We start from the raw sequence: 24,760 nt of genomic DNA, 5'->3' as shown, positions 1-24,760 counted from the left end.
GAAATCAATAGTGGGACCAAGCCTCAAGGGACAGAAGTCAAGTTGGGCCATCTGTGTGCTGAAGACCCCCTGGCTCTGACCCAGCATCCAGCCACCGACTGGCCCCACCCACCTGACCTGGGCCCTTCCTATTTTCCCTCCCATGGCCGAAGTCCTTTCCTTCATTCTGTGAGCACCACCCCTCCCCTTCATTAGACGAGCACCTGGGTGGCCCCATGGCCAGACTCTGACAGTGTGTCCCCTCTCTCTGCATCTCCAAAGGGCAATCAACTGTGTGCCCTGCTTGCCTTCCCAGTCTGTGCAGAAACACCTTAACTTTACAACAGCACACACTTATGCTTCTGTATCCTCTCGGTGCATACCCACACCACGCCCTTCACATGCTGTGTGCACATTCACACCAATACTTCATGCACTTGGAAAGAGTGCACTAATTCCTTACACAGGACTTCCAAATGGGCCTACGCTATAGGACTCCAACAGCAGCCTCTGGCTTCTCTGCAAGTCCTTCACGACCAGGCTGTGTGGGCCACCAGGACCACGCCCATCATCCTGGCTTCCTGGAATAACACACATTGGAACATATTCTGGGCTCCTGCCTAGGACTCTGACTCAGGCCTCTGCAACTACCCCTTCTCCTCAGTATGCCTCACCATGAACACCCCCCATGTCCAAGGCTGAGGTAGAAGAGATCACACACAGTGTCGCTCAGAAGCCAGTTCATGCATGTCTGACCTCCTGCTTCTGTGCAGGAGAACACAAAGGTGCTTGCAACCTCCAAAGGGTTTCCCATCTCCCATCTCCTTCTGACCTTTTAAAGCGTGACATTCAGCTTATAATTTTGTGACAATGACAAGGATTAAGAATCTGAGACTATAAAGAGCTAAATTATTCCTAAGAAGAGATTGCCCAAAACACCTTGTTTGACACATGCCGGGGATGGAGTTTCAAATGCCTGTTTTCAGATTTCTGATCCCCACAGTTTCAGCTCCAAAGTGTGCAACAAGTGGTCCCAGCAACTGCACAATTAAATATGAGTAATATGCGCCGTGGTGGACCACAGCTCAGCAGGGCTGCAGGCCACCAGCTGCCGGTTGCCTCTGCCTTCTAAGGTACTGGCAAAGCCACCGAGAGAGACTGGTGGTAGCAGCAGGGAAGCTCCAGCTGCCCAGCTCTGCACCCAGGCATCCGCACCTTGTAGAGCTGGTGCGGGGACCCCACACTGCCTTCTCATGCACGCCTCCAGTGGGTTCTCAGAGACCACCAATAGGAGAATCAGACCCATTTCTGGTATTTAACACTAAATGCTCCCAAGACCCTAAACAGTATGCAGAGCTGAGAAAAATCAGAGGTAGAGCAATAATTTCGTGCTGCAATAAACTTATTGAGAACATCTCTACAATCAAATTAATTACACACTTACTGCACACACATAGTGTCCAACATCTGGGTGAGAAGCACATTGGAGTATGTTCAGGAAAGGCTTTGGGGGGGAATGAAGGGGGGGTGGGGGTGGAAGGAGAGGTGCAGGGAGACTCCTCTGAGCCAAGCAAAGAGAAACAGCTGCCGAAACATCATGGACTAACCTACAAAAAGTAGATGCCATTAAGTCCAGGCAATTACCAGTTAGAGTTTTAAGAAAACCAGGTAGTAATTATGTTTGTTGGTTTCCTGGAAAACAGAACAGTGTTCTGTGATCCAATTAGGACGTGTTTCAAGAGGAAGAATAAAGTACTCAAAAATAGAAGAACCTAATTACCCAACTTCTAAATGATGTGAGACAGCGTTTTAAAGGGTTTGATTATTTCTCAAAGGAAGGCACAGGTGTCCGTGCCGGACATTCTGGTGTGACGGACAGTACTGGCCCGGCAGCAGCATTCCAAACCGATTCCACTCTGCCCACTCCTTCACGAAGACCTCTGTACGGTCGATCTCCAAACCTCGCCAACTTACTTTTATAATCCTGGACATAAAAGTGTCACTGCACTAAATGGCTAGCAGTGAACTGACAACCACAGTTCTCCGTAACAGGCTTGATGACGATAGCAGCCGGCAACCTCAGGAACCCGCTTCCGCACCCTCGCTGCCCAGCAGGACGGGGTCCCTGAGGCCAGCGTCAGTGTGAACAGAGGCCTTTGCCTGCCAGCGCGTCCTCTGCACACACATCAGATCATTCAATGTTTCCTAGCAAATGGACGTCTACTTGTGTGTCCGTGGGTCTCACGTGCAAATACTTCTGAGAGATTACAGTATACGGTCCCTTACATAACACCACACTCCTCCTCACACCACGGGTTGCTGCTGCCTTGTTTCGGGGAGTCTGCCTCCCAGTCACCACACAGACAGTGCTGCATATGGTATGGACAACCTGAATATTTTATTCTTTTCAATAATACTTGAAAAATTTTGCCCTTCCCTCCTAACTGAGGTTCAGCTTTAGGGGTAGGCGGGTGGGCAATGAAAAATCTACCAGACTTCCAGCTTGCCAACAGATACTATGATATAAGGGACTTGCCTACTTCCTTTGAGAACATGCTTTCAGTTTATAAAGCGTACAACAGAGAAGAAGTGAGCCACCCCATTAGGCCAGGCAGTCACTGCTCAAAGCCGGAGCTGAAGCCCTCCCCGCTGCCCGGGAGGTCCTGCTCAAGCCCACACGTAGAAGCCAACGAAGGAACAGGGCGGAAACCAGAACGCCCTGCTCTACAATCACTGAGGACGCCTGGAAACGCTCAGCTCACACCCGCGTCACTTCGCATGGCAGGAGACCACATGAGAGATCAGGCAGAAAATGTCACCCGAAGTGGGGCGCTTTTAACACTGTTGAATTAATTTATTAATGTGTTTACTGATTTTAAAATAGCTTTATGAGAACTGAATACAAGTTTGCTATTGTGTTGAAGTCAAACGGCTATCCAGTTCTGGGGTAATTCGAATGAAGCTCCTGTCGTAACTAGGTAAGTATGGTCTCCGGTGCCCTGGGAGCCCCGGACGGTGTCGTAGGCAGTGCGGGGCAGAGGGAGAGGACACAAAGGCTTCCGGAGGGACCGGCACTTGGCACACACAGAGCTCGCCAGGACTTCTCCCCAGCAGACGTGCCAAACCCCTTCTCTGGCACCACGCCATCTGATTTCCTTTGAAGCAAATTAGAGTTGTGTCTCAGAACTTTTCCGTTAGAACAATTTATCTATCAGCTGCTTCAGAGTTCCACTGTTAAAAAAAATAAACAAAAAAATCCCTAACAACAGCCAGAGTGACCTGCCATATCCCAAAGAAGCAGTATAAATCACAGAAAAACCCTGTGATGTAGGAAGAGAGATCCAGGGTCCATGCGTTAGTGGAGGAGCGATTTTAAGCGTTGCACTGGTGACAAAGAATGACTGAAGCAAGGCCTGGCTGGGTAGCTCAGTCCGTTAGAGCACCATCCCAATACGTCAGGGTCGTGGGTTCAATCTCCAGTCAGGGCACAAACGAGAAGCAAATAATGAATCCATAATAAGTGGAATAACCAATCAATGTTTCTCTCTCTAAAATCAGTAAGAAAAAATCTCTTTCAAAAATGAGCAAACAACTTCCTCTTCTCTGCATATTCCTCTTCTAAGTTAAACCCAAGGGCACTGAGCTTAGAAACTGAGGGCGTAAAGACAGGCACGAAAGCTGCCCCTTGTCCCACCCGCCCCGAAACCACTCTCCTTGCTGGACAGCCACCCAGCGGCCAGTCGTCTGGCAACAGGCCCCTCTGCTGGGTCCTCTTCTAGGTCTGGCTGCCCCCCCCCCTTCCCTGTTTCAGTTCCTCGACCGTGAGCTCTCACTGCTGCTGCTTACGTGTCGGCCGTGAGACCCTTTCTGACAGAACTTTACAGAAACTGGACCTTTGCGCCGAGCCTCAGTGATAAAAACCAAGTTTGGAAGTTGGATTAGATACTCTGAGCTGATATCAACAAGCTCGCTCAAAAGCGTGAATTCTGTTTACCAAGATGTAATACAAAGTCATGAATTTACTCAGGCTTCCAATAACAAAAACAAGGACAGAATTTCCAGTACTTTCTTCTATCATAGACAAAGGGCCATATAGTCTGAATATCAGATGTAAGGAATCCCAGAGCAGAAGGAGCACTTAAAGACCATTCAGTGCAGCCTTATTGTGTTTACACGAGGGTAAACTGAGGTCTAGAAAAGGCCAGTGCCTGACCCATGATCACAACACTGGCTTGTGTCTGGACCAGATTCCCAAGTGTCAGGAGTGAACATGGGGCACCTCGGACCCAGTAAGATAACCTTCCAAGGAGAAGTGTGGCCTTACCTGCAACTGAGTTGGGCCGTGGCATTATTAACGAGCTGGAGCTCTGAGAATAAGGGACTGGACCATCTCCAGCTGAGGCTTCAGCTTTGGGCAGCGCGCTCTCCGCCGACCCAGGGGGCTCCTCTTCTGCCACGGGGGAGCAGTTATCTGCCCTGCGGTCATGGAGCACTCCCTTCTGCACCCCTAACCTTAGGCTTCCATCCTTACTCCATTCCAAACTGGAGCCACTCCGGTCATCGTTTTCGGATGAACTTGTAATTGTGGCTGAAATGAGAGACCAAAATACTTTGAAGGAAGCCAGGCATAACTGGGGCTGTTGAGAGTTAACACACACACACACACACACACACACACACACACACACACACTGCCCTTTCCACAATCAAGGGAATATTTTCCGATCCACACAGATTTTTATCAAAGTAAGTTTCATATGATGTATTTTGGTAAATTAGAAGAATGTTGTTTATCAGGAAAAATAAACTGCTAAATTATCCTACAGGGGAGGAAAAGAACTCTAATAAGAAGACAATGAAAAAGCTGTCTAAGAGTATCTGAGCATTAACAGCGTATCTGCAGGACTTGGAGATGACATTGCCTCTCTTTTTAACGCAGATGAATTGCTCACAAAAGAATTTGTATCTCACTCAATTCCTTTGAACTTTTAAATAATTTTTTTTAAATTAACAACATTTGTATATGGGAGGCAGGAGTGGGGAAGCCCCAAGGTTAATGAAGACAAGATGCAGAAGACAAATTTGTAAAAATGAAAATACGATTATAGAGTCAAGCCAAGAATTTGGTCTTTTGAATAAACTTTGGAACATCTGTTTGCAACAGTCTGAGAGGCTAACTCGACTCTGTTCCTCAGCGGCACAGAATGGAAAGCCTCTGGGTGAACAGCGCAAGGAAAACACAAGCATGGGCAGGACCGCATGGCTGCGGAATTAAAATTTAACCTCTGAGAAAGAAAACCAGTACAGAAGACCCTCTAGAGAGAAAAGGAGGAATATGATGCCGCAACACAGTGTGGGGCAGATGAGGTTTGTAGCTGTTTGTATAGTAAATAATGCAACAATTACGTAATAAGTATTACAAGAATAAACTCTGGGGTTCAAGTACTCACAACTGTGAACCTACTTTTCCTCCACTCCATGCTCACCCTACGATGCAGCTTCCGATACTGAGCCATATGGTCTTGTAAGCACCGTTCACCAAGGACACCGGCTTGTGTCCTTGAGAACAAGGACCATGATCTCTGATCCCTTTGTCCCCTGTTTGGATCCCAGCAGCCCTGGCCCTTCGCTGCTGGACTTAAACGGGGCTGCATGGGGTCAGAGTGCATTCAGAACCCAGCTGCCTGGATTAAGCTGTTTCACCAACACACCAGGAGGACTCAGACTTTTACCAGCAGGCTGGTGAACTCACTCCAAACAGAGTCTGTTATCTGGGATCAAAGGGTCCAAAGGGGGTTTGTTTATTTTTACAACGCTCTTTAAGGGTTAGAAGTAAAGACAAAACAATTTCCTTGCCATGACTCCAGGGCATTCTGCCCCGATTCTAAAACTGCCTTTGCTCTTGCTGCCCCAGTCTGGACGTCCTATCCATACTTACCTTTCTGCTTAAATACCCGCTTAGCTGAAACCTCCCTCCTTTAGAGTAGAATCTACCACCAGGATCTCTTTTTCTGAACAGCTTAGTGTCTGGCACCTACCAAGTGCTCACTAAATGTTTGCTTATTCAATGAATGAGCAAATGAACAAACTTCTATTTCAGCTGTGGTCACAGACACCACATTTAATCTCATTGCTCTTGGTTCAAGATTGTTGGTGTTATGTCTCTCTAACCAAAGTGTAAATTTATTTGTGATAAGACCCATTGTAGCTTTGCGCCATCTGTCATTATTCCCAGCATTTTGAAGTACTTATTCAGGAGTATTAATACTCATCTCCCCACATGTTTGGAATCAATCACAGCCTTCACTGTGTATGTGTTTTAATGGATCATTGACGTGAGCATAAATATAGCAAGCATGACTCTTTCGATCCTAAAAATGCCACTGCTGGTGGCGAGAGCAGCAGCTGACTTTACTGAAGGCTACTATACATCAGGGGCGGTGCTTAGTGCTTCATGGGCATACTCTAGTTTATTAGTGAGATTGTTGCTTATTAATGGTAATTATTCATTATAACCCCGTTAATAAGTTGTGTCTGTTTTACAAACCTTCATTTATAAGTCCAGTGTTTGGGACTCAGGATGCTTTTCCCACAGACATGTTATAATTAGTTAGGTTCCAAGGCTACCCCAATATCTACAGACTGGAGTGGAGGTGATTGGTTTGGTTTGATAGTTTGTGTCTGTTTTATATTGGGGCACACATCCTTAGAGTGAAAAAGTCAAAGTGACATTTCTCCTCTTTCATTTCCCTAAGTGTCACGCACTTCAGAATCCAACCTCTAAGAACCTGAGTCCCAACTCAGACCTCAAGCAGGGAGAACACGGGCTTCCCTACCCCCCAGTACAAGTGGCAGCACCAAAAGCAGGACTTGCGGGTTCCAGGAAGCAGCTGGGGAGAGCAGGGGTGGCCTGGTCGGGCTCCCGGACTGAAGGGACAGGCTGGGGTCCAGTTCCCCCTGTACGGCCACGGTGCCCAGGTCCCGACGAGTGACACACTCAGGGCCCGGCAGTGAGCACAAGGAACGTGGGTGGGAGAGAGGCCCAGGTGCAGAAACTGCAGCTGAGGTGGGAAGTCCCAGGTGGGGTCGCCACTTCAAAAGCAGCATATTATGAGTCGATGATGTGTCTGTAAGTAGAAGACTCTCCCGCTGCCCACATGAAGTTCATCTGGGAGACAGGATTCCCCATCCCCACTCACCAGGGTCCTGAGAGATAAGAAGCCAGAGCTCTGAGGCCACAGGCCCAGCCACAAAGATGCTCTGCTGTGATCACCCCACTTCACAAGATTCCTGCCTGGGATCCAACACTGGATCCACCCACCTGGCTCAAAGCCCGGGCAGTGCACTTTCATCTCAGCTCGGCCACGATTGAGCCCTGAGGCAGATCCAAAGGGCCGGATAAAGGCCCAACCTGTCCAGTTTCCCTGTGTGACCTCAGCAACACACCAAGTAGGGCAGGTCCGCCATCTCCAGGAAAAAGAAAGCAGTTTCTTACAGCAATTGACAAGCTACTGAAAAATATCTGTGTTTCTTCCAGGCTAGCAGAAATCCAAACTCCTAATTACGGTAACCCAGTCGCCTTCAACTTAAAGCACACACACCCTGTTTTCACTATGATGATTTTTTTAGAACTATAAAAATAAGTGCCATTTGAACTTTTCTGGAGTCAATTACGACTTGCTCCCGTCACTCACGCCGGGTCTCAGCCGGTCTCCCAGCACACGAGGTTCTGTACATGAGCGCAGTCTCAGGCCTCACGTGTTACCAAGCTGTGCAGTGACATGCTGCTCACAATGTGGTAGTAACGCAGGTTTGGTACTGCTCACTGATTCGCCTGTGCTACTTCTGACTCTCTGCCTAGCCTGAAATTCTTTTTAACCACAAACTGTGTGTTATCTTCCTCTCTGTAGTAACAAGCACAGGGCTACAGTATTACCAAAAAAAAATTTCAAGCTATATTGGGACACATACATGACCCCCACAACCATAAGAAGGGGCAGAGAACCACCAACCCCACCTTATGGTGTGGAAACAGATTCCACACACGCGGAGAAACTGGTCACACACATACACACACAGTTAAGTTCTTCTGACCGCACATGTCGTGTGTTTTGAAACTCCCTTTGCCGTGCACAGTGCTCAAAGTGTAAAAGTTGTTCTGTAATTACCTGTGGCTAAGAAATATTTTGCAGTTCCTGACGTCTGCCTTGTTAAAAACAGGAACCCCTGGGCTGGCTGACAGGCGTCAGCGAGAGGCTTGGAGCAGCCAGGAGGAAGGGGTAGCTGGGAGGTGGGGGGAGCAGGCAGATCTATTCAGTCATCAAATGTTTTGCTACATAAGCCTCTGCAATAAAACTACATTCTTTCTCCTTCCCAATTTTCTTTCACCCCCTCTCTGCCTTTTGAAGGTTCTTTCTGTGTTGAATGTACGCTTTATACAGAATCAGGGAAAATAATCCGTTTCAGTCCAGGGCCCGACAAGTACTTTGATGGGATATAAATCAAGTTACAGGCTTTAAGGAACACAAAAAAGAAAATGGAACTAACTCTACCATTAGTCCAGAATTGTTTAGGAACTAAGGGTCATGGATATCAAATGTAAACCCCGCAGATAGCAGAGTTCCTCCTCAGCCGGGGACCCAGGGCATGGGCAGGTCTTGAGGGTCTGTCCCTCTGGGCCCCGAACAGGTACATGTTTTTGTCTTTACCTTACAAACACCATCTTACGTATTTGATTGTGTCTCTCTCTGTATATAGACCGCTAGGAAACCTAAGAATAAAACAGTCTTCCCTCGTGTGAGCACAATGAATAAAACCCTGTGAGCCTGACTCCCGACTTCGTCTTCTCTCTCACTCCGATTTCCTTTCCCCAGCTCAGACCTCCACTGAAAAAGAAAAATCTTGTTTTACTAAGTGTCTATTTATTAGCATTGTAAATCCATCCAAGGGAGACTGAGTATAAATAAAGAGTATCCGTAGGAAATAACAAGTGGCTAAATGAATATTATAATACTGTTTACTATGTATGGTCTCTGCCCAAAACCCTTATCTTATCTCAACTCACTCCATACTCCTCGGAGAGCCCGGTGGGCGGGAAAGCCCCCCGCCTTGCTGTGCTCCCAACGGTGCTCCACACTGCTCTGACCACGCCACAGTGCTCGCAGGAAATTTTGAGACTACACCCCAAATACATGGATTTATAAATTACGTATATGTACTACTCTGATTATAATGTACACCACACACAATGAAAGAAAAAAATGGAAGTTGAAATGTTCCTCAAGTACTCCAGAACTGTCCTGCATTCTCTGTTTTCAAAGTCAGGGCTCAATGAAGAAAACCCCTTGTCCTTACCAGGATTGTAGAGAAAATCAGATACAAGGGCCTAAGTGAAGGGCCTCATATGTCATCAGGACTCAAGAATGTTCTCCTCCCCACTCAACTGAAAAAAAAAAAGTAGCACTAAAAAAAAAAACACATAAACTTCTATATTCAACTTAATAGTAGACAGGCAGAGTTTAAAAGTTAAAACCCTAGACCAGTGAATTAAAGACCAGACAAGAAAGAAAAGAAAAGAAAGGAAAAGAAAGAAAGAAAGAAAGAAAGAAAGAAAGAAAGAAAGAAAGAAAGAAAGAAAGAAAGAAGAAAGAAAGAAAGAAAGAAAGAAAGAAAGAAAGAAAGAAAGAAAGAAAGAAAGAAAGAAAGAAAGAAAGAAAGAAAGAGGTTGCTTAAAGTGAGAGGAGGGGAGAAGTGAATAAAAAAGGAAAACGGAGCTACTTGCAGACACGACCTGCTTTGACTGGACGGAATAAAGATCACTAACAGCCTTTGAAAGGGGAAGCAGAGAAAGCACAAACAAGTGAGAAAAGATCAAAGAGACAAGTTGAGGAAGCAACCTGTGACCACCTCGGTCCTCTTGACCCAACCTAAGTTTTGCTCCTTCCCACGTCGAATTTAGGATCTCCCCAACGGGAACAAAGGGGGGAAATGGCATAAATGAAACCAGCCTGCGTGAAACCTGACCAGAAATGCGGGCCTGTGCTTTGTCCTCAGCCCCACCCACAGGCTGAGAAACCACACAGGGAACCGAGTCTGAGGCTCACCTGGAGGAACCGCTCTCTCCCTCCCTCTGCAGAGCAAGGGAAGGGCTCCGGTGTCAGCTCCTGAGCTGACTTGCCCTTCCCTGGAAGGCCACAGGGAAAGTGGCCCGAGTTACCTTTGGCTCCAGGGAACTTTCTGGCTTCTTCTGCGACTTGTCACGGACAACAGCTTAGCTCCTCTGGCCAGCCTGTGCAATGCACTGCACAGCCCCACTCCCTTCTGGCCTTGCCCCGTGTTTGGCTTGTGACAGACAGATCTCTGTACCAAATCTCCAGCTCAGTTCTCACTGTGTTGCGCAAGGCGTGCTCTGCTATGACATGCAGCAAGGCCAGGGACCTGAGCCATGCATTCAGAGCAGCATTCTTCAGGCTTCTGACTGTGGAAACACCTGAAGGATCAGCTGGAGCAGGGCGGTGGGGAAGGGAGGACACCTGCCTCACTTGGCCACTCGGCCCTAGTTCAGCCTGGAACAGCAGGTACTAGTCTGCAGAGAAAAGCCTCCGGATTTAAACATAAATTTTCGGGTGACAGCACACGGCACCATGTTTAAAGCTTCACAAAACCTGTACACTGAAGGCAGAGGCAGTGGAGCTTCTTACATAGTCCAAAGGCACCCCAAAGTTCTAGAATCTTCTATAAAAGAGCACAAGGAGCTATGAGTGGTTGGCATTATTATGCACCTACAACATGTATCTTCCATCAGAGATGTCAAACATGGCCATGTTTTAACCCTTTCCAGCAACCGACAGCTTGCTCAGACCCTCCAGAGGACAACAGACTACCCTTTGGTCCCTCGGGCGGACAGGTTTTGAAACAGATACTGCAGTGTATCTTCATTGTCTCTTATTCCAGTACTGGGCCAACTCGCTCTTGGTGCACAGGAGGTGCCAATAAAGGCTTGCAACACTGACAGAACAACCAATCGGAGTGGAGCGCAGCAGGCGCTTTGCTGACTAGAATCATCACCAAGGACTTCTCTCCCCCATTAAATGTACTACAGAATCATGTATGTAAAGGCAATTTTCCTCCTTCACCTAAGAGATTTTAAAAAGTGTCTATAATTAAGGATGATTTTTTAAATTGCAGGCAATATAGTAAAATGAATATTAACACTGATCTGAAACAGTAAATAGTTATTACCAAATCAGTCCCGAAGCATTTTAATTTAGCAGCAAGCAGGGCAATACCGGTGGCAGCAAAGCAGCGTTAGCATAAATCAAAAGGGGCTGGATTTACTAGTTAAAAATGAAAACGCAGTACAATTAATTTCTCTTCGCATGTCGCTCTCTGCATGTGTTCATCTCTCCTGGGACACAAAGTCCAGGAAATAAAAGATCTAAAGCTTCCTCTGGAATCACTTTCATTTTACAAGCTTAGGAGGGTGAATGAGAGACACAGGAAGATACATGTCAGCCCATGATAACTTTTTTTTCCACTATCCTAAGCAAAAAGACAAATATTATCCAACACTAGTAAGTACCAGCAGGATAATCATTCCAGTGGCCACTATTTCATTTTATGTCCCTTTCACAGGAGAAACATTTCTGTGGAGATATCCCCCACCTAAACTTACACCTGCTTCCAAGTGAGAAGGACAAAGCAAATAAACACAAGTCCCCCCCCCCCCCAAAGAAAAGGAACAGGCAGCAGGAAGAACCCAAGTTCTTGCTTTACCCTTTCCAAACCCTGAACACGTAATCATCCTGAAAGCTACCTTGCCGGGTAGGATGCGGTGGCTCAGGTGTTGGGAAGTCTGGCAGGTGAACAGCACACGGCTGGGTGCAGGAGACATGACGAGCGGGGAAGATGGGACCACTGTCACTTGCAACCCCCCCTCCTCCCTTCCTGGACCTGCACTGATACCCCTTCTCAACAGGAAGCATAGCCAGAGCACCGCAAAAGCCATCTGGGGACTGTAAGTGTCAGCAGGTACAAGATGATCGTAGAGGAAGGAAATGGAAGGATGGCTGACTTTTAACGACCTCTCTTCAAAGCCGGGACTTTTCTAATTGCTATCTGCAAGGCCTTGTCATGGCCACATGCATTAATGGGTAGGGAAGATTTATTATTTTTTAAAATCTTGAGGGAAAAGCTGGGTACTGTTTGTTTCTCCCCAGCAAGTACACATTTTCCTTCTTCCTTAACAGAGAAAAAAGCCCATTTCCCTAAAGTAAATACCCGTACACAAAATATTGATCATGATATGGACACAAACAATACTTTAAAATCAAAAAATTCTTCAAACCCACTATTTTCAGTGATGCAATTAAAAAAATCAGATTGGTTTCCTCATAGGTTCTAATGAAAACACATCTGTTGGAAACTGGGATTAATACACTTTACAATTTCCATTTGTAACAGCTGGGAGTAAGTTATATAAAGAGAGTATCACTAAGAAAAAATGTTTTCCCAGACATGGGGGGAACACCTTTAAAAGCCACTTCTTTATAATTTTTTTCCTTTTCAAACCAAGTAATTGAAAAACTAGTTTATAATGACTGGGTACAGCTGGGTTTCACATTTAAAGGATTTTTCACATGGCAGGTGAGAAAAATCAGACACTAACTTCTAGGTCAGACCAATGATTTCAATACGTAAAGAGCAAGGAATTTTTTTTTTAGAAGATATTCACAGGGAATTCAGCTAATCCCATCCAGCTCAGACAGTGTTCCTATGTGACAGAGTCATCACACCTCTGAAGACATTCCCGCAGGCAGGACTCCGGCCCCAGGAAACAGGACGGAGCTGGACGCCCCCGCATAACGCAGTCAAGTGTGAACGGGGGCGGGCGGGGCGGGTTCCACAGAGACAGGCTGCAAGGGGTCCGAGAAAGTCTTCTAATGATCGCTAGCCTGCCTTTTCTCCTACTGAGCAGTTCCTCAAAAGAAAATTCTCTTCCCCCTGCAGTATGTCAAAGCAAGTGGCAACAGGGCCCAGGCGAGGAACCCTGTGTCAGGCCCGCGAAGGCCACCTGGGCACGTGGGAACAAGCTTCCCTCCGACACTGTGGGGCGAAAACACTTAGATCAAATATAATCGGCATGATGGAGATCAGCTGAAGTAGAAGGGGAGGCCCAGGAAGACTTCAGGATGGGTTAGCACTGTTTGAAATTTACCTGAAATGTCCTACATGACTTAATACTGTGCATGGAGCTCTGGTCAGAGCCCTACCGCATGGGAGCCTGCAGCTCCTCAAAGCTGGTGAGGGCAGGGCAGCTGTGGACACTCCGCACCAGCCCGCCCCCACAACCGCCGCCACTCCACCCTGGGCTCTGTGGGTTGACAAATCCTACACATCTTACACTGGAAAATTCACCAGAAAGACTCTTCCTCCCTTCTCCAGGCCCTCAGTAAGTTGGAACACAGATCTGAACCAGCCCATTTTATAAGCAGCTGCCACGCATTCCAAAACAGAAAGCCAAGGTATCTCCATGTCATCTCTGACCACTAGGATCGCTGTGTTCCTGCATATTTTATTCTGTTAAACATTTAAGGCTGCCACTCCCGGGCTACACCTTGTAAAAACAAACGTTGCTCCTCAGGGAGAAAAGGCATACACGCCTTCCTGGCAATAGCAGAAGCACCCTGCATCGCAGATCCCTGAGGGTCTCAAAGAGGCCACAAGACCTGCACACGCTGCTCGGGCCCAGGGGGCAGCTCTCCCCCCCCACCCCGCCCCGGCCCCGCCGCTCCTGCCGCTTCACACACAGTGCCTACAGTCTGTCTGGAGAGGAAATACTTGCTTTTTTCCCTTCCCCTCCCTACCACACCTCCCATGTGTCCCTTGGCAAAAGACTAATTCTGCAGATCAGGAAGGAGAGAGAACAGAGGAACATTGTCACCAGCACAGTATTCTCCTCCCGGCCACCTACGATCCTTGCTCCCGGCAGGAGATGAGCTAAAACGACGTGAAGCGCACCCTCCAGCCTGGGGTCTTCCTAAAAGGGGGACTTGCCCTCTCGAGTTCCTCCCACTTTCATCTGCTGAGTTAAGGGAACATGTTGACTTGAGCGAAAAAGTGAAGGCCAGCTTCGATGACACAAAATGTGTCATTTAACTTTAAGGACAAAACAGTTAAAAATACAGATGGCATTAAAAGATGTGACAATGCCAACCTGGACTGGGAATCCCACACAGCTTCTTTAAAAACCAACTAAATGGTCCTTCCTTCAATGGAACTTGATGGTAGCAAAAACTCTCTTTAATTTCTCATTCCCAACACCATGCTAGGAGCCCAGCGGAGAGCTGGGATAATTCAGATTAGTCCCCTCTTCATATGAGACAAAAATAAACAGTGAAACCAGGAAAAACTGGATTGAAAGAGCACACTGAGGTGCTATGGAGAGCATACACTGAGGGGCCCACCAGTCTGGGACTGAGTGGACCTGTGTTAACAACTAAACACTAATTAAGAGCCTCCATATTCCTGCAGCTCAGTACAGAAAACCAAACCGGCAACTTTTCCTCCCTTTCTTTAGAACAATTTACATTGTAGCACTGTATCTTACTGAGAGAGAGAGAAAGAGAAACAATGAATGAATGTCATTTTTTTTTGTTACTCAGAAAGTTTCTAACTGTCAAAACAAGACACTGGCTTGGTTGTAGTAAGAGGCACGTAATGCCAATGCCAGAACATACAATGAAAAGGAAAAGGCTGTCCAAAAAAAAATGTTGCACTGGCCAACTTTGTGAACGAAAATAAACTCTACAGAGGAGACAGAATTTCAGCAGAGCTAAGAATGGTGTAAAGAAATCATCTGGCTATCACAGAATTAATACCAGTGATCTAGCAATGGTGAACAGCTCAGAGACAGACAGACAGGGCATGAGAACAGAAGGAACCCTGGGAAAAGTGAGCTGGACTGGACTAGACAGCAGGTGGGGCAGCAGCATCAGACGAGAATGGGGAATTAGCAAAATAAGCTCACTGGAAGCGGACGGAGAATTTAAATTTGCTACAAAAACCTCAACCCACCATTTATATGAAATGTCCAGAATCAGCTAATCTACAGACATAGAAAGTAGACTGAGTGACACTGGAGGTGAAGGGGGAAATGAGGTGTGACTGCTAATGGGCACAGGATTCCTTTCTGGGCAAACACATTCTGAAAGCAGACAGAGGTGATGGTAGTATAACTCTGAATACACCAAAACACCATTCGATGGCTTAAATGAACAATTATTATGGTATGTGAGCTGTATTTCCATAAAGCAATTAATGAAACTAATACCCACCAAAGAGGCTAATCCAAGTGCAAACCAAGGGAAGAGGCTGCCTTGTCATGCTGAGGGTTCCACAGAAAGCCACGGTGAGGGCAAGACCAGGATGCCCACAGTCCAGCCCCAGGAAACTCACAGAGCTTCTGTGGCAAGCTTCAAACTACAACTGGGTGAACCTGCAACTTGGCTTATCAGATGGCACTTGAAAGAGATTGCAGGTCACTCAAGAAAACAAGGAGCTCAAATGTCACTCCATTTGGTTACATGTTAATAGGGAAGTAAATGGGGTTCAGTCCATAACAGAATGTAAATATCTATCAAAGACACAAGCATAACTCAGCAAAAGGGAAGGAGTGGAACTGTTCAGTAGAACACTGATGTTAAACAGCAGCCTGACCTTAGAGCATGACCTTAGAGCAGAGCACAGTCCGTCTAAGGGTCCCACACGCCTGCTTCCTGAAAGGCGCCAAACTGGACACCCGAGACACACAGATGCCCAGGCCTGCCTGCAGGAATTTAGATGCAGTGCTTCTGGGATTGGATGCAACAACAAGGGCTCTTCAATTCCCCGGATGATTCTGACATTCACCTGGGACTAGGAACCACTAACGAATCAGAATGCTTAACTTTATGGAGAGGAAAGAGACGTGCCAAGAACTCAAACACTGCTCAAGTCACCGAGCTGAGCAGCCTGAGTCAGGACTGGAATCCTGACCCTCACTTCTGGACAAGACCAACCACACAAACTATGGAGGTGTGGGGAGCTGGGGGAACATTCTCAGAAAATCCTGGACTCAAAACCGGTCAGATCCCAGTATTAAGAAACTAAAGAGCACACACCTGGAAATATGTGGGGATGTAAATGACCTAGAGATTGGGCTGGGAAGGCTTCGCAATAGGTGTGGATGTTGCTGCCCTGCTGTGTCCCATTGAGACCCGACCCCCAACAAATGCAGTTCATTAGTGAGGAGGGCAGATTTTTGTAACTTCACAGGCCAGGTCTGACTGGGAAAACTTTTTACCACCTGAGTCCAGCGTTATAAAAGAAACACCAAGGAATGTAAACATCAATGCTTTATTCTCTCGGCTGTGCATGGAGGCCATACGGTCTGCGAAGAACAGGGCAGGCCCCAGCAGACCGGCCAACCCAGACCGCGCCGCGCCGACCCGCTGAAGAAGAGCCCGGTGAATGAGGGCTCTGGTGGGCGCGCACTAAGCCCTTGAGTTGCCGAGCAGTGTGTGTCTTACCTATGATTCCACTGTCCTTGCTTTCCAGGGTGGAGCTAGGGCTGCTAACAGTCTCACAGGGACTTTTGTTGGCTGCCGTCTTGCTGACACAGCTATTCAAGGTTGAGCAGGGGCTATCGGTGCTGGGAGACGCAGTGCTGCTTGTCAGGGTGGAGCAAGGGCTGATGCCTTGGCTCAGAGCTGTGCACTGTAAGATGAACAGAGGAGGAGTTAGCAGGGCTCGTACCGGTCGCATCTACACCTTTTGTTTTTGACGCTGAAACAAACAAAAAAAAAAACTAAAAAACAGGAAAGTGGAAAACAGTTTTTAAAATCTTGGGAGCTTAACATCTATACAGGTCTTCCAAATTTTAAAAGAGAAACATCCTTAATCTATGCCCCTCCCTTGTGATTTTTCTACTTTAAGGCAAGGGCAGCCCTAGAAATAAAGTAGTGGGAATGCACATTTGTGAAACAGAAATAGCAAGCAGCCAGACTTCCTCTCATTTCAAGTCCGCCGAAGACAAATGGGTTCTCTGACCTCTGTACGGAAAATCTGGGAGCTCTGTTTTCCTAATGTTTCACAAGCCCAGCAACCTGATTCAATTCCCCGAGGTTTATGGGCTCTGGGAGCAGGGGAAGCAGACTGGTGGCCGCTGCCATCTCAGACGAGGCGTGACACCCATGCAGAGACCCTGGCCCAGGTGGAAGCGCCCTCTGTCCCTCACTGCTATTCAAGTGCACCGTCCCCTCCCCCCTCTCAGGAGTGGCTGCTGTGCCCCAGGGTGGGGAGTGTACTCTGGGGGATGAACCACTGGGGCTCACCTCCTATAAATCTTTTCCTCACCCCACTGACCCTCCAAAATCTTAAGTGCTAAAAAAAAGCATCCAGCTGAGAAGAATGGTGCCATAAAGATGAAAGTAGTCTCATTACTAAGGAATTCTCTCAGTCACTTTCATCCGTTTGGCCGCTCTTGTCCGGGTGGTGGCTGGAAGGTTAATGTGGACACTTCCTTAAGTTCTGCGTATGCTCCTGCATCTCCCCACCTCCCCACTGCAAAACCCCACAAGGGACTGCAATAAATTTCAATCCCCAGCAGCTCAAAGTCATCTGGCTGAACCGCGGCTTCCCCACTCAAGGGAGAGGAGAAGACGGCCGTCCCTCCGTTCGTCCTCTGAACAGGTGGGACATGTAGTGGCTTCTGCGGGCATTACCATGGTTTCGTTTTTTTCTTCAATGGTTATGTGTGTGGCACTTGGGATCCCTTCTCCCAGTAGAAATCCCAGCCTTGTCAGGAGTTCTTGAGCTGCCGGCGAACAGCTCGGTTCATTATCGGCCTTTGCTTCTGGAACAGAGAGAGAAAACAATGAAGATAGCCCTCTGGGGAGTGTCGGTATCACATCTGGAGGAGCTGGCACCACGGCTGCTTGTCTGGGGCTTTTGCGTATTTTTACAAAATGCACCAAGTTTGACAATGTTGCCTGTCCTCTAGCCGTACATTCTAATTAAGAGGCTGTGACAGGTGCGGAAAACAGTAAAAGAGAAACTCCAAGTGCAGGAGGTGAACTGTTTGACCCGAATCAGAGGAGCCCAGTGTCATGACCTGAAAGCGATTCTTAGTTTCCTGCTGTGTGGACACAGGCACAGCAGACGCCAAAGCAGGAGCAGGTGTACCTGCCTCCTCCGCTGGAAGAGCACAGTGTGGCCAATGCCCACAGGGGCTGGAATAACGTAAAACTGGAGAGGCAGGCAGGCTACTTGGACGTTGGGGTGGAGCTGAAGCGCAAGTTCTCGTTAAAACAAGGCAGGGCATGACTACTTCGGTGGACACTGGCTCCGTCCGCACACCCCAGAGCAGTGAAACACACCCAGGATTCCCACTCAAGGGTCATCATCAGAAGTCCAAGTTGAAACAAAGATTTTAAATCCCAGTGACATGGGTCCTGAAAGATAGGGTCCAGTAACACACTCTGCTGTCCACTCCACACAAATGCAGAGAAATCAGGCTGCGTTGTCAACATGCTCCACAGAGACGCTGGAAGCACCTTTTGTCACAAGGTGTGCTCAGAAGACTTTCTTTCTGATCACCCTAAGGCCGGTTATCTTGCTTTTTGCACTAAAGAAATGTTTGTTGTTGCACTTAATTTAAATGTTAAGTTGTAGGTAAACCTTGTATCCAAAAGCCTAAAGGTAGGTACTTAATTATGGTTGACAAAATGATATTCACATTATTCTAATACCTCTCTTATTTTAAAATTAGCATCCGTCAGGGAATGAAATAATGTATAAAGCAAACTGTGCTTATGGAAGTTAGAACTTAAGAACAATATGAAACTTGTAATATAGTCTCTCATGTTAATGTTTTGTTCATTTTTGTTAAATTGTCTAGCTACCCAAAGCCGTACTTTCATGAACCTACTTTCCCTACATGTGGAAATCTGCAGATAATAGATAGTAGGTCTCAGAAAAATACAATAAGGAAAGAAGAACAAAATAGCAATAATAGCACCACAGTTCAAAACTGACTGCCTTTTGTGAAGAACTGCAAACCTTAAAACAAGCAGAGTTGAGAGCACCTTCTGTATTACCCTCACTCACATCAGCTTTGCTAAATCATGCTCCCAGGACTGTAGCTAGAAGGGAAATTAGGCAGGTGTATCTTCAAGGAAGAAGAAGTACCCTACCCTTGCTTATTCTCAAAGGCTTCCCAATGTGTGGGGTAGGAAGGAGAGCTGTTTACAAACTTGGATGTCTTTCAGTGGTTCTAGAAGACTAGGGGTAAAACAGCCAGGGCTTGATCTGCCTGGGTTGAGAGTGCCTGCATTGTTTGAGTTAAATTCGTCACATGAAGAGGCAGTGGCCCCGGGCCAACAGGTGCAATCAACCACACATGAGAGCCACTCTACAGGAGGCCCCTTCCCACAGAGACCTCAGTCACATTTTGATTCTCGAGGTGCACAGGCATCTGGGTGAGGAAGGCAGGAACCAAACCAAATCAGCACAACCTGGGCACACCCAAGGGCCGAACCACTTTAGAACAGGCTTGGTCTCACCCTCCCTTGCCCCGAGGCTGGGGCAGGGCCAGCTGCTTTATCTTAGGTGGCAGCTGGACCAGAGGGGAAGAACAGGATGCAGATGAGAAGGGGAGGAAGTGGGTGAAGGGACAGAACTCGGCAGTTTCTCTACTCCACGCCTGCCTTTCCTTTCGAAACAACCTCTATGTGCTACCCAATTGTGACTGTGCCCCAGAATGTCTAGCTTCTAGTTCAACCTGAAACACTGGGGAAAGAGCCAGAAACTACTCCCAGTTGGCAGCTGCTGTAGTGGCAGGGAGAGCAGCTGCACAGGCTTGGCTGCCACAAAACTGGCCCTGAAGACAAACAGCCTCAGGCTTGCCTGGGGCTGCACCCCAGACTCTGTGTCCTGCGTAGGTCCTGCAGGAGCAGGGCTGCCCCAGCAGGTCGCTGCTGCCTCCACCTGCACCTGCACACAGGCAGCCCTGACTCTCAGGGAGATATGTCTCCCCAAAGATGAGCAGTCGCCGACCCTCCCTTCAGACGAGTTGTGGGGAGCAGTGGCAACTTCAGGCTTAATGTCTGAATTGATAAAAGACACCCAAAGTCAGGATTAACTTGTCCTCCAAACTGTTCAGCTGGACTTTGCTTCTACCTAAATTCCAAAACACTACCAAGGTTTGAAGTGAGCGAACAGACATCTCACTCTCGGCATTCATCAAGACACTGCAATGTTTTTTCTTCTGAAAGCTTCCCAACTCTCTTTTCATATCCCTTTCTTTTCTATAATGTCACCCAAGTGACCATCCCCCCTCGGAAGTCTCCTTCAGTCCAAATTCCTTAATCCACACGACGCCTTCTGCATCTTTTCTTCCCTACCACACAGCCTTCTCTCACTGAACTTTTCCTTCTGGCAGATGGACACCGGGTGAAGGGTGACAGTGCCAATTTGGAAGAGATGAGATGGGTACTCACACCAATACACATGACTGTGAAATGGAAATGCATTTCTACTCCCACAGTTGATCACCAAATACTGAGGTTTGAACAGTCAGAACGGAATTTAAGCTAATTCTTGCTCCAACATGACCCCCCAAACCAAAGCCCACTGGAGCGTATAAAGGGAGAGTTTATTCTCATTTGTGTAGTTAATGTGAAAACACACTCATCAGTAATAGGCATACCTTACCCAATATAGGTGGGATAAGGGATGAGAGGAAGACCTCGCCTCTTGGTCATGCTTTACATCTCACAGATTTAAACCAGAAGAATTTAGGATGGCTCTATTTGGAGTTGGGAGAGTAACTGGCCTCACTCCCTAGAAATCCATTAGGCAAGTGGAAGTGACATTCCTCCCAATGACTTTTTAAAAAATTCCTCAAATATCTCATAGCACTGTGGAATACCATGTGGAGAAGGCAAAGGGCATTTCTTGGATCGCTTCTGTCTCTTTGTAGCTACTTGCACCTGTCAGACCATGTTTGGGGCACAAACATGCAGGTGTAGTCCCTGAACTCAGCGCCCCCCCCAGTTACTGCCAACATCACTTCAACCTGCTCTGTAATCATCCCTTCACCTTTCCCTACGGGCTCAGAACCCCTCACAGAGTTAACCTCTCCCATTTCCTCACTGGGGAAGTAGCCAAAATCTACTTCTTAAAGGTTGTAAGGCTCAAAAAAATGTGAGAAACACGTTATAAACCAAACATCTTTGAGATCAAAGTCAGTCATTAGTCTTACCAATTTTAACACCAGTTATTTCATTTTCTGGTGTCACAGATTCATATTTGTATTCCATGTGCTTATATTTCTTTTACCTAAAAAAATAGCTATAACTTTTCTGTCTCTGATAACTATTTCTGAAGTCACTATCCCTTCAGAATAACAAACTCCCTCCTTTTTTTCTGATTACCAAACTGTTCCAACTAGGCCCACTTGGCTGCTTTCATTTCCCATCTCATCATTCCCTGTTCTTACAGCCTGACTGTTAGAACCACGGAGACCCCCTAAAGATCACCAAAGATCGTCCCATCAAAAGAAGCTTTCTTCCCCTCATCCTCCTCAGAGTCTGCGGAGCACTGGGCATTGCAGACAATGTCTGGCCACTGAACTAGCAACAGGACCTTTGGCATCAGTTTCTAAGACAGTATTTCTGAGTCGAGTCTGATAAATGAAACACAGTCTTGATTGATGTCAAATCCCTTCCCCTGCCTCCACCTGTCCACGACCTGCTTCTTGCCCAACACCCCTAGTCTTCCTTGCCTTCCATTTGCCAGCACTGGCCTGTTTCTTTCCAGCTGCTCTTTCTCCTAGGCCATCACCATGCCCTCCTCCCTGGATCTCCCAAAAGAGTATTTGTAGAGAAGCACCCACCCAGGAACCTGTGCTCTGTCAATGACTGGTTCTAGTCTGGAATACAAAAACATAGCTAATCACACAAGTTATCTTTAAGCTTTTCCTCTCATTCACCCCACACTGAATTATCACCAAATCTTATCTACATCCTGAATTAGGCTTTTCTCTTCAGTCACAGTGCCACTTTTGTCTGAAGTCCTCCTCAAATCTACATAACTATGAGACTCTGGATCAGCTTCCTCATCTGTTTTTATTCTCTCCCTTTCCTCTTTTCCTTTCTCTAAGACAGTGGTTTTCAAACTTCTGGCTCTTGAAGTTCATTCCTAAAAATCGAGGACTCCAAAAAGTTTCGCCTTACAAGGATTATATCTGTTGATGTTTATTATGTTAGAAATTAAAAATAGGATTTTAAAAATCTATGTTAATGAATTTTAAGTTAATAAAATGCATTACATGTTAAAAAACATTTTAAATAAAAAATAGCTTTGTTTTCAGTTTTTAAAGTTAAGGAAATTGTTTTACATTTGTGAAAATCTCTTTTTAAGTGTCTGATTTAGTAGAAGACAGCTGGATTTTAATGTTTGCTTCTACATTCAACCTACTCTGATATGTTCTTTTAGTTGACTTATGTGAAAAATTGTAGCCTCAGACAGGTATGTAGCTGGGAAAGGGAGGAACCTTTTTAGTTAATTATAGATATTCTTTGATACCTCATCAAAACTTGACAAGTAGCTATTTCTTAAAGGTTAATTCCAATGCTGACTCTTGAGTCCATATGAATGAACTTCTTGTATTCTGTTACAGCAAAATCCAATAGCCTTTTTATGCTTCAAATGGATTTTCACCCATGCAAAATTTTGTAATAACATGCTTTGGGCCATTTCATTTCAAAAATCTTGCAAATGTTGGTACAATTTATTACATAACATCAAAAAAATCACATTCATTAAAATCACCACAGATCTCAATTAAAAAGTCTTAGGAAGCCATCAAGCTTAATGTGACAGATGCAAATTCCCAAAAATCTAATTTTCACTTTAAAGGTCAAATTTTACCATTGGCAACTAATCTTGTCAAGTCTTTTTTTCTAATTGAAGCAACATGTTCATTTTGTGCCTTTTCAAGAAAATGTGTGTCAAATACCCAATTCTGAATAACCGTGATTTGTTGGTCATTCTTCCAAGTCAAACTGATATTCCATATTAAAACATGGCTGATCAGCTTGCAATGCAACCGTCACACAAGTGCTTTTCCTGAAGACAACCATCATCTTTCAGCATGCCACAGAAGTGCTTTTTTTGCAAATGTCCTATTTCATCGGCACAGAATATTACAAAGATGAGTACTCAAGGATCAAGATTTAGTAACATTCATTATTTTTAGTCTTTCATCAAGGACAGTGGCAGTGGAAAACACCATGTGTGGCCCTACAATAGCAGGTGCCCCTACCCTGGCATGTACGAAGGCATCAGAAGTTTAGCCAATGACTGCTGTCACACCATCCGTGCAATCTCAGTGCAGGAGGAATCAGAACACCTTCCCAGTGTTATTTTATGAAAAGAGTGTTGACCTCAAGGACTCCTGCAAGTGTCTTGGGGCCACCCAGAAGTCACAGCTTACATACATTTTGAAAACTTCTGCTTTAAAATGTGTAATGATATTAAACTCTCCCTTTTCTTAAAAATAAGTAAGTCATGGTCCCACACACACCTCACTCTAGTAATGGACCTTACTTTCCATCTTCCCTTGGACCTCATCTTCCCTTACTTTCTGAACTCCTTGGGATAAAAAAAGGGGTTGTTACCCACTAATTCCAATTCCTTACCACCTACCTACAACTCAAACTCATTCACTTCCACAACTCTCCTCACACACCCTTATTACACACAGTAATTTTTTTAGAGCAGCCCTTCTCTTTCATTATTCCTGTAGATTTTGACCTTGCAAATATTGACCCATGATGGGCAAGTGGCAACTATCATGAAAGACACAGGAAGGGAAAAGCCACGGTTCCAGGATTTTGTGTGGTCTCGTGGGGTCTCCTCCTCCTTCCCCTTCACTAGTGATTCTTCTACCTTATCCATAGCTCATGAAATAAAATACCACAGTTCTCAGTCCTCTCCTCACAATGACCCAGTCCTGAGTCTAACACGCCTAGTCTCCTCTAAACAAACGGCTGCCCAGCTGACATCCTGAGCTCTTTCTTGAGCCCCACTTTCCAACTGTTCATTGGGCACTTTTGCCCAAATGTTTCACAAGCACCTCAAACTCAACCCGAATGGATGGTGTCCTCTCCTGCACTGCCCTCTAAATGGACTCTCAGGACCTTGAGGTCATCATCTTCGTCTCTCGTGGCTCCAGGGTCTTGAGACTTCACAAGAATCTTTCTATTCATTATCTCTTCTTTCCTGATCCAGTTCTAATTTTTGATCTTATTCTCTTAACTACTGAAGTCATTTTCTAGCCATTCTCTGATCCCAGCCTCCTTGCTTGCCTCATTCCATCCTACAGTGCATCACCATTCTAAAAAGCTGAATATTAAATAGCAGGAACTAGGTTATCTCTTGGGAAAGGAAGAGGAATATGTTCAGAAGAAAATACAGTTAAGTTTCATTTGTTAACCTGAGTAATGGGTAGAGAGATGCCATTATTCTTTATACCTTTTTCATTCTCTACATCTTTCTGAAAGTCTGAAAGTAACCAAAAACACAAGGCATAGACATTTATTTAAACATGTATCTAAAAAAACCCTGCTCCTCCCAATAAGAGTTTTGAATTATTCTGCTATTTCATATATGTCAGTTTTATTTGCTTACCAGACTGCCAGAAAAAAATGTTTAATCATATTTGGAGATTGATCTTCAA

The 24,760-nt window shown here is 46.0% G+C and overlaps 1 protein-coding gene across 5 annotated transcripts in view; it reads right to left on the bottom strand.

Moving 5' to 3' along the window:
• TANC1 (tetratricopeptide repeat, ankyrin repeat and coiled-coil containing 1) overlaps positions 1–24,760 on the bottom strand; it is a 222,223-nt gene that overhangs the window by 63,269 nt on the left and 134,194 nt on the right. For 4 of the 5 annotated variants that reach the window (XR_008389666.1, XR_008389667.1, XR_008389669.1 and 1 more), the window contains 3 exons: positions 17,742–17,872; positions 16,548–16,734; positions 4,304–4,567 (listed from right to left, as the gene is read on the bottom strand). Coding sequence is in view for 1 of the 5 variants with exons in the window: in XM_037140442.2 (XP_036996337.2) it covers positions 4,304–4,567; positions 16,548–16,734; positions 17,742–17,872 (582 nt within the window). In the remaining 4 variants the exon portion in view is untranslated. The remainder of the gene's footprint in view (positions 1–4,303; positions 4,568–16,547; positions 16,735–17,741; positions 17,873–24,760) is intronic. The other variant, XR_008389668.1, reaches the window with a different exon arrangement.

The sequence above is a fragment of the Artibeus jamaicensis genome, unplaced genomic scaffold, assembly GCF_021234435.1.
Source record: "Artibeus jamaicensis isolate MK-2021 breed Jamaican fruit bat unplaced genomic scaffold, CSHL_Jam_final contig_936, whole genome shotgun sequence".
Classification (NCBI taxonomy): Eukaryota; Metazoa; Chordata; class Mammalia; order Chiroptera; family Phyllostomidae; genus Artibeus; species Artibeus jamaicensis.
This window is presented reverse-complemented; position numbering and strand designations above follow the sequence as displayed.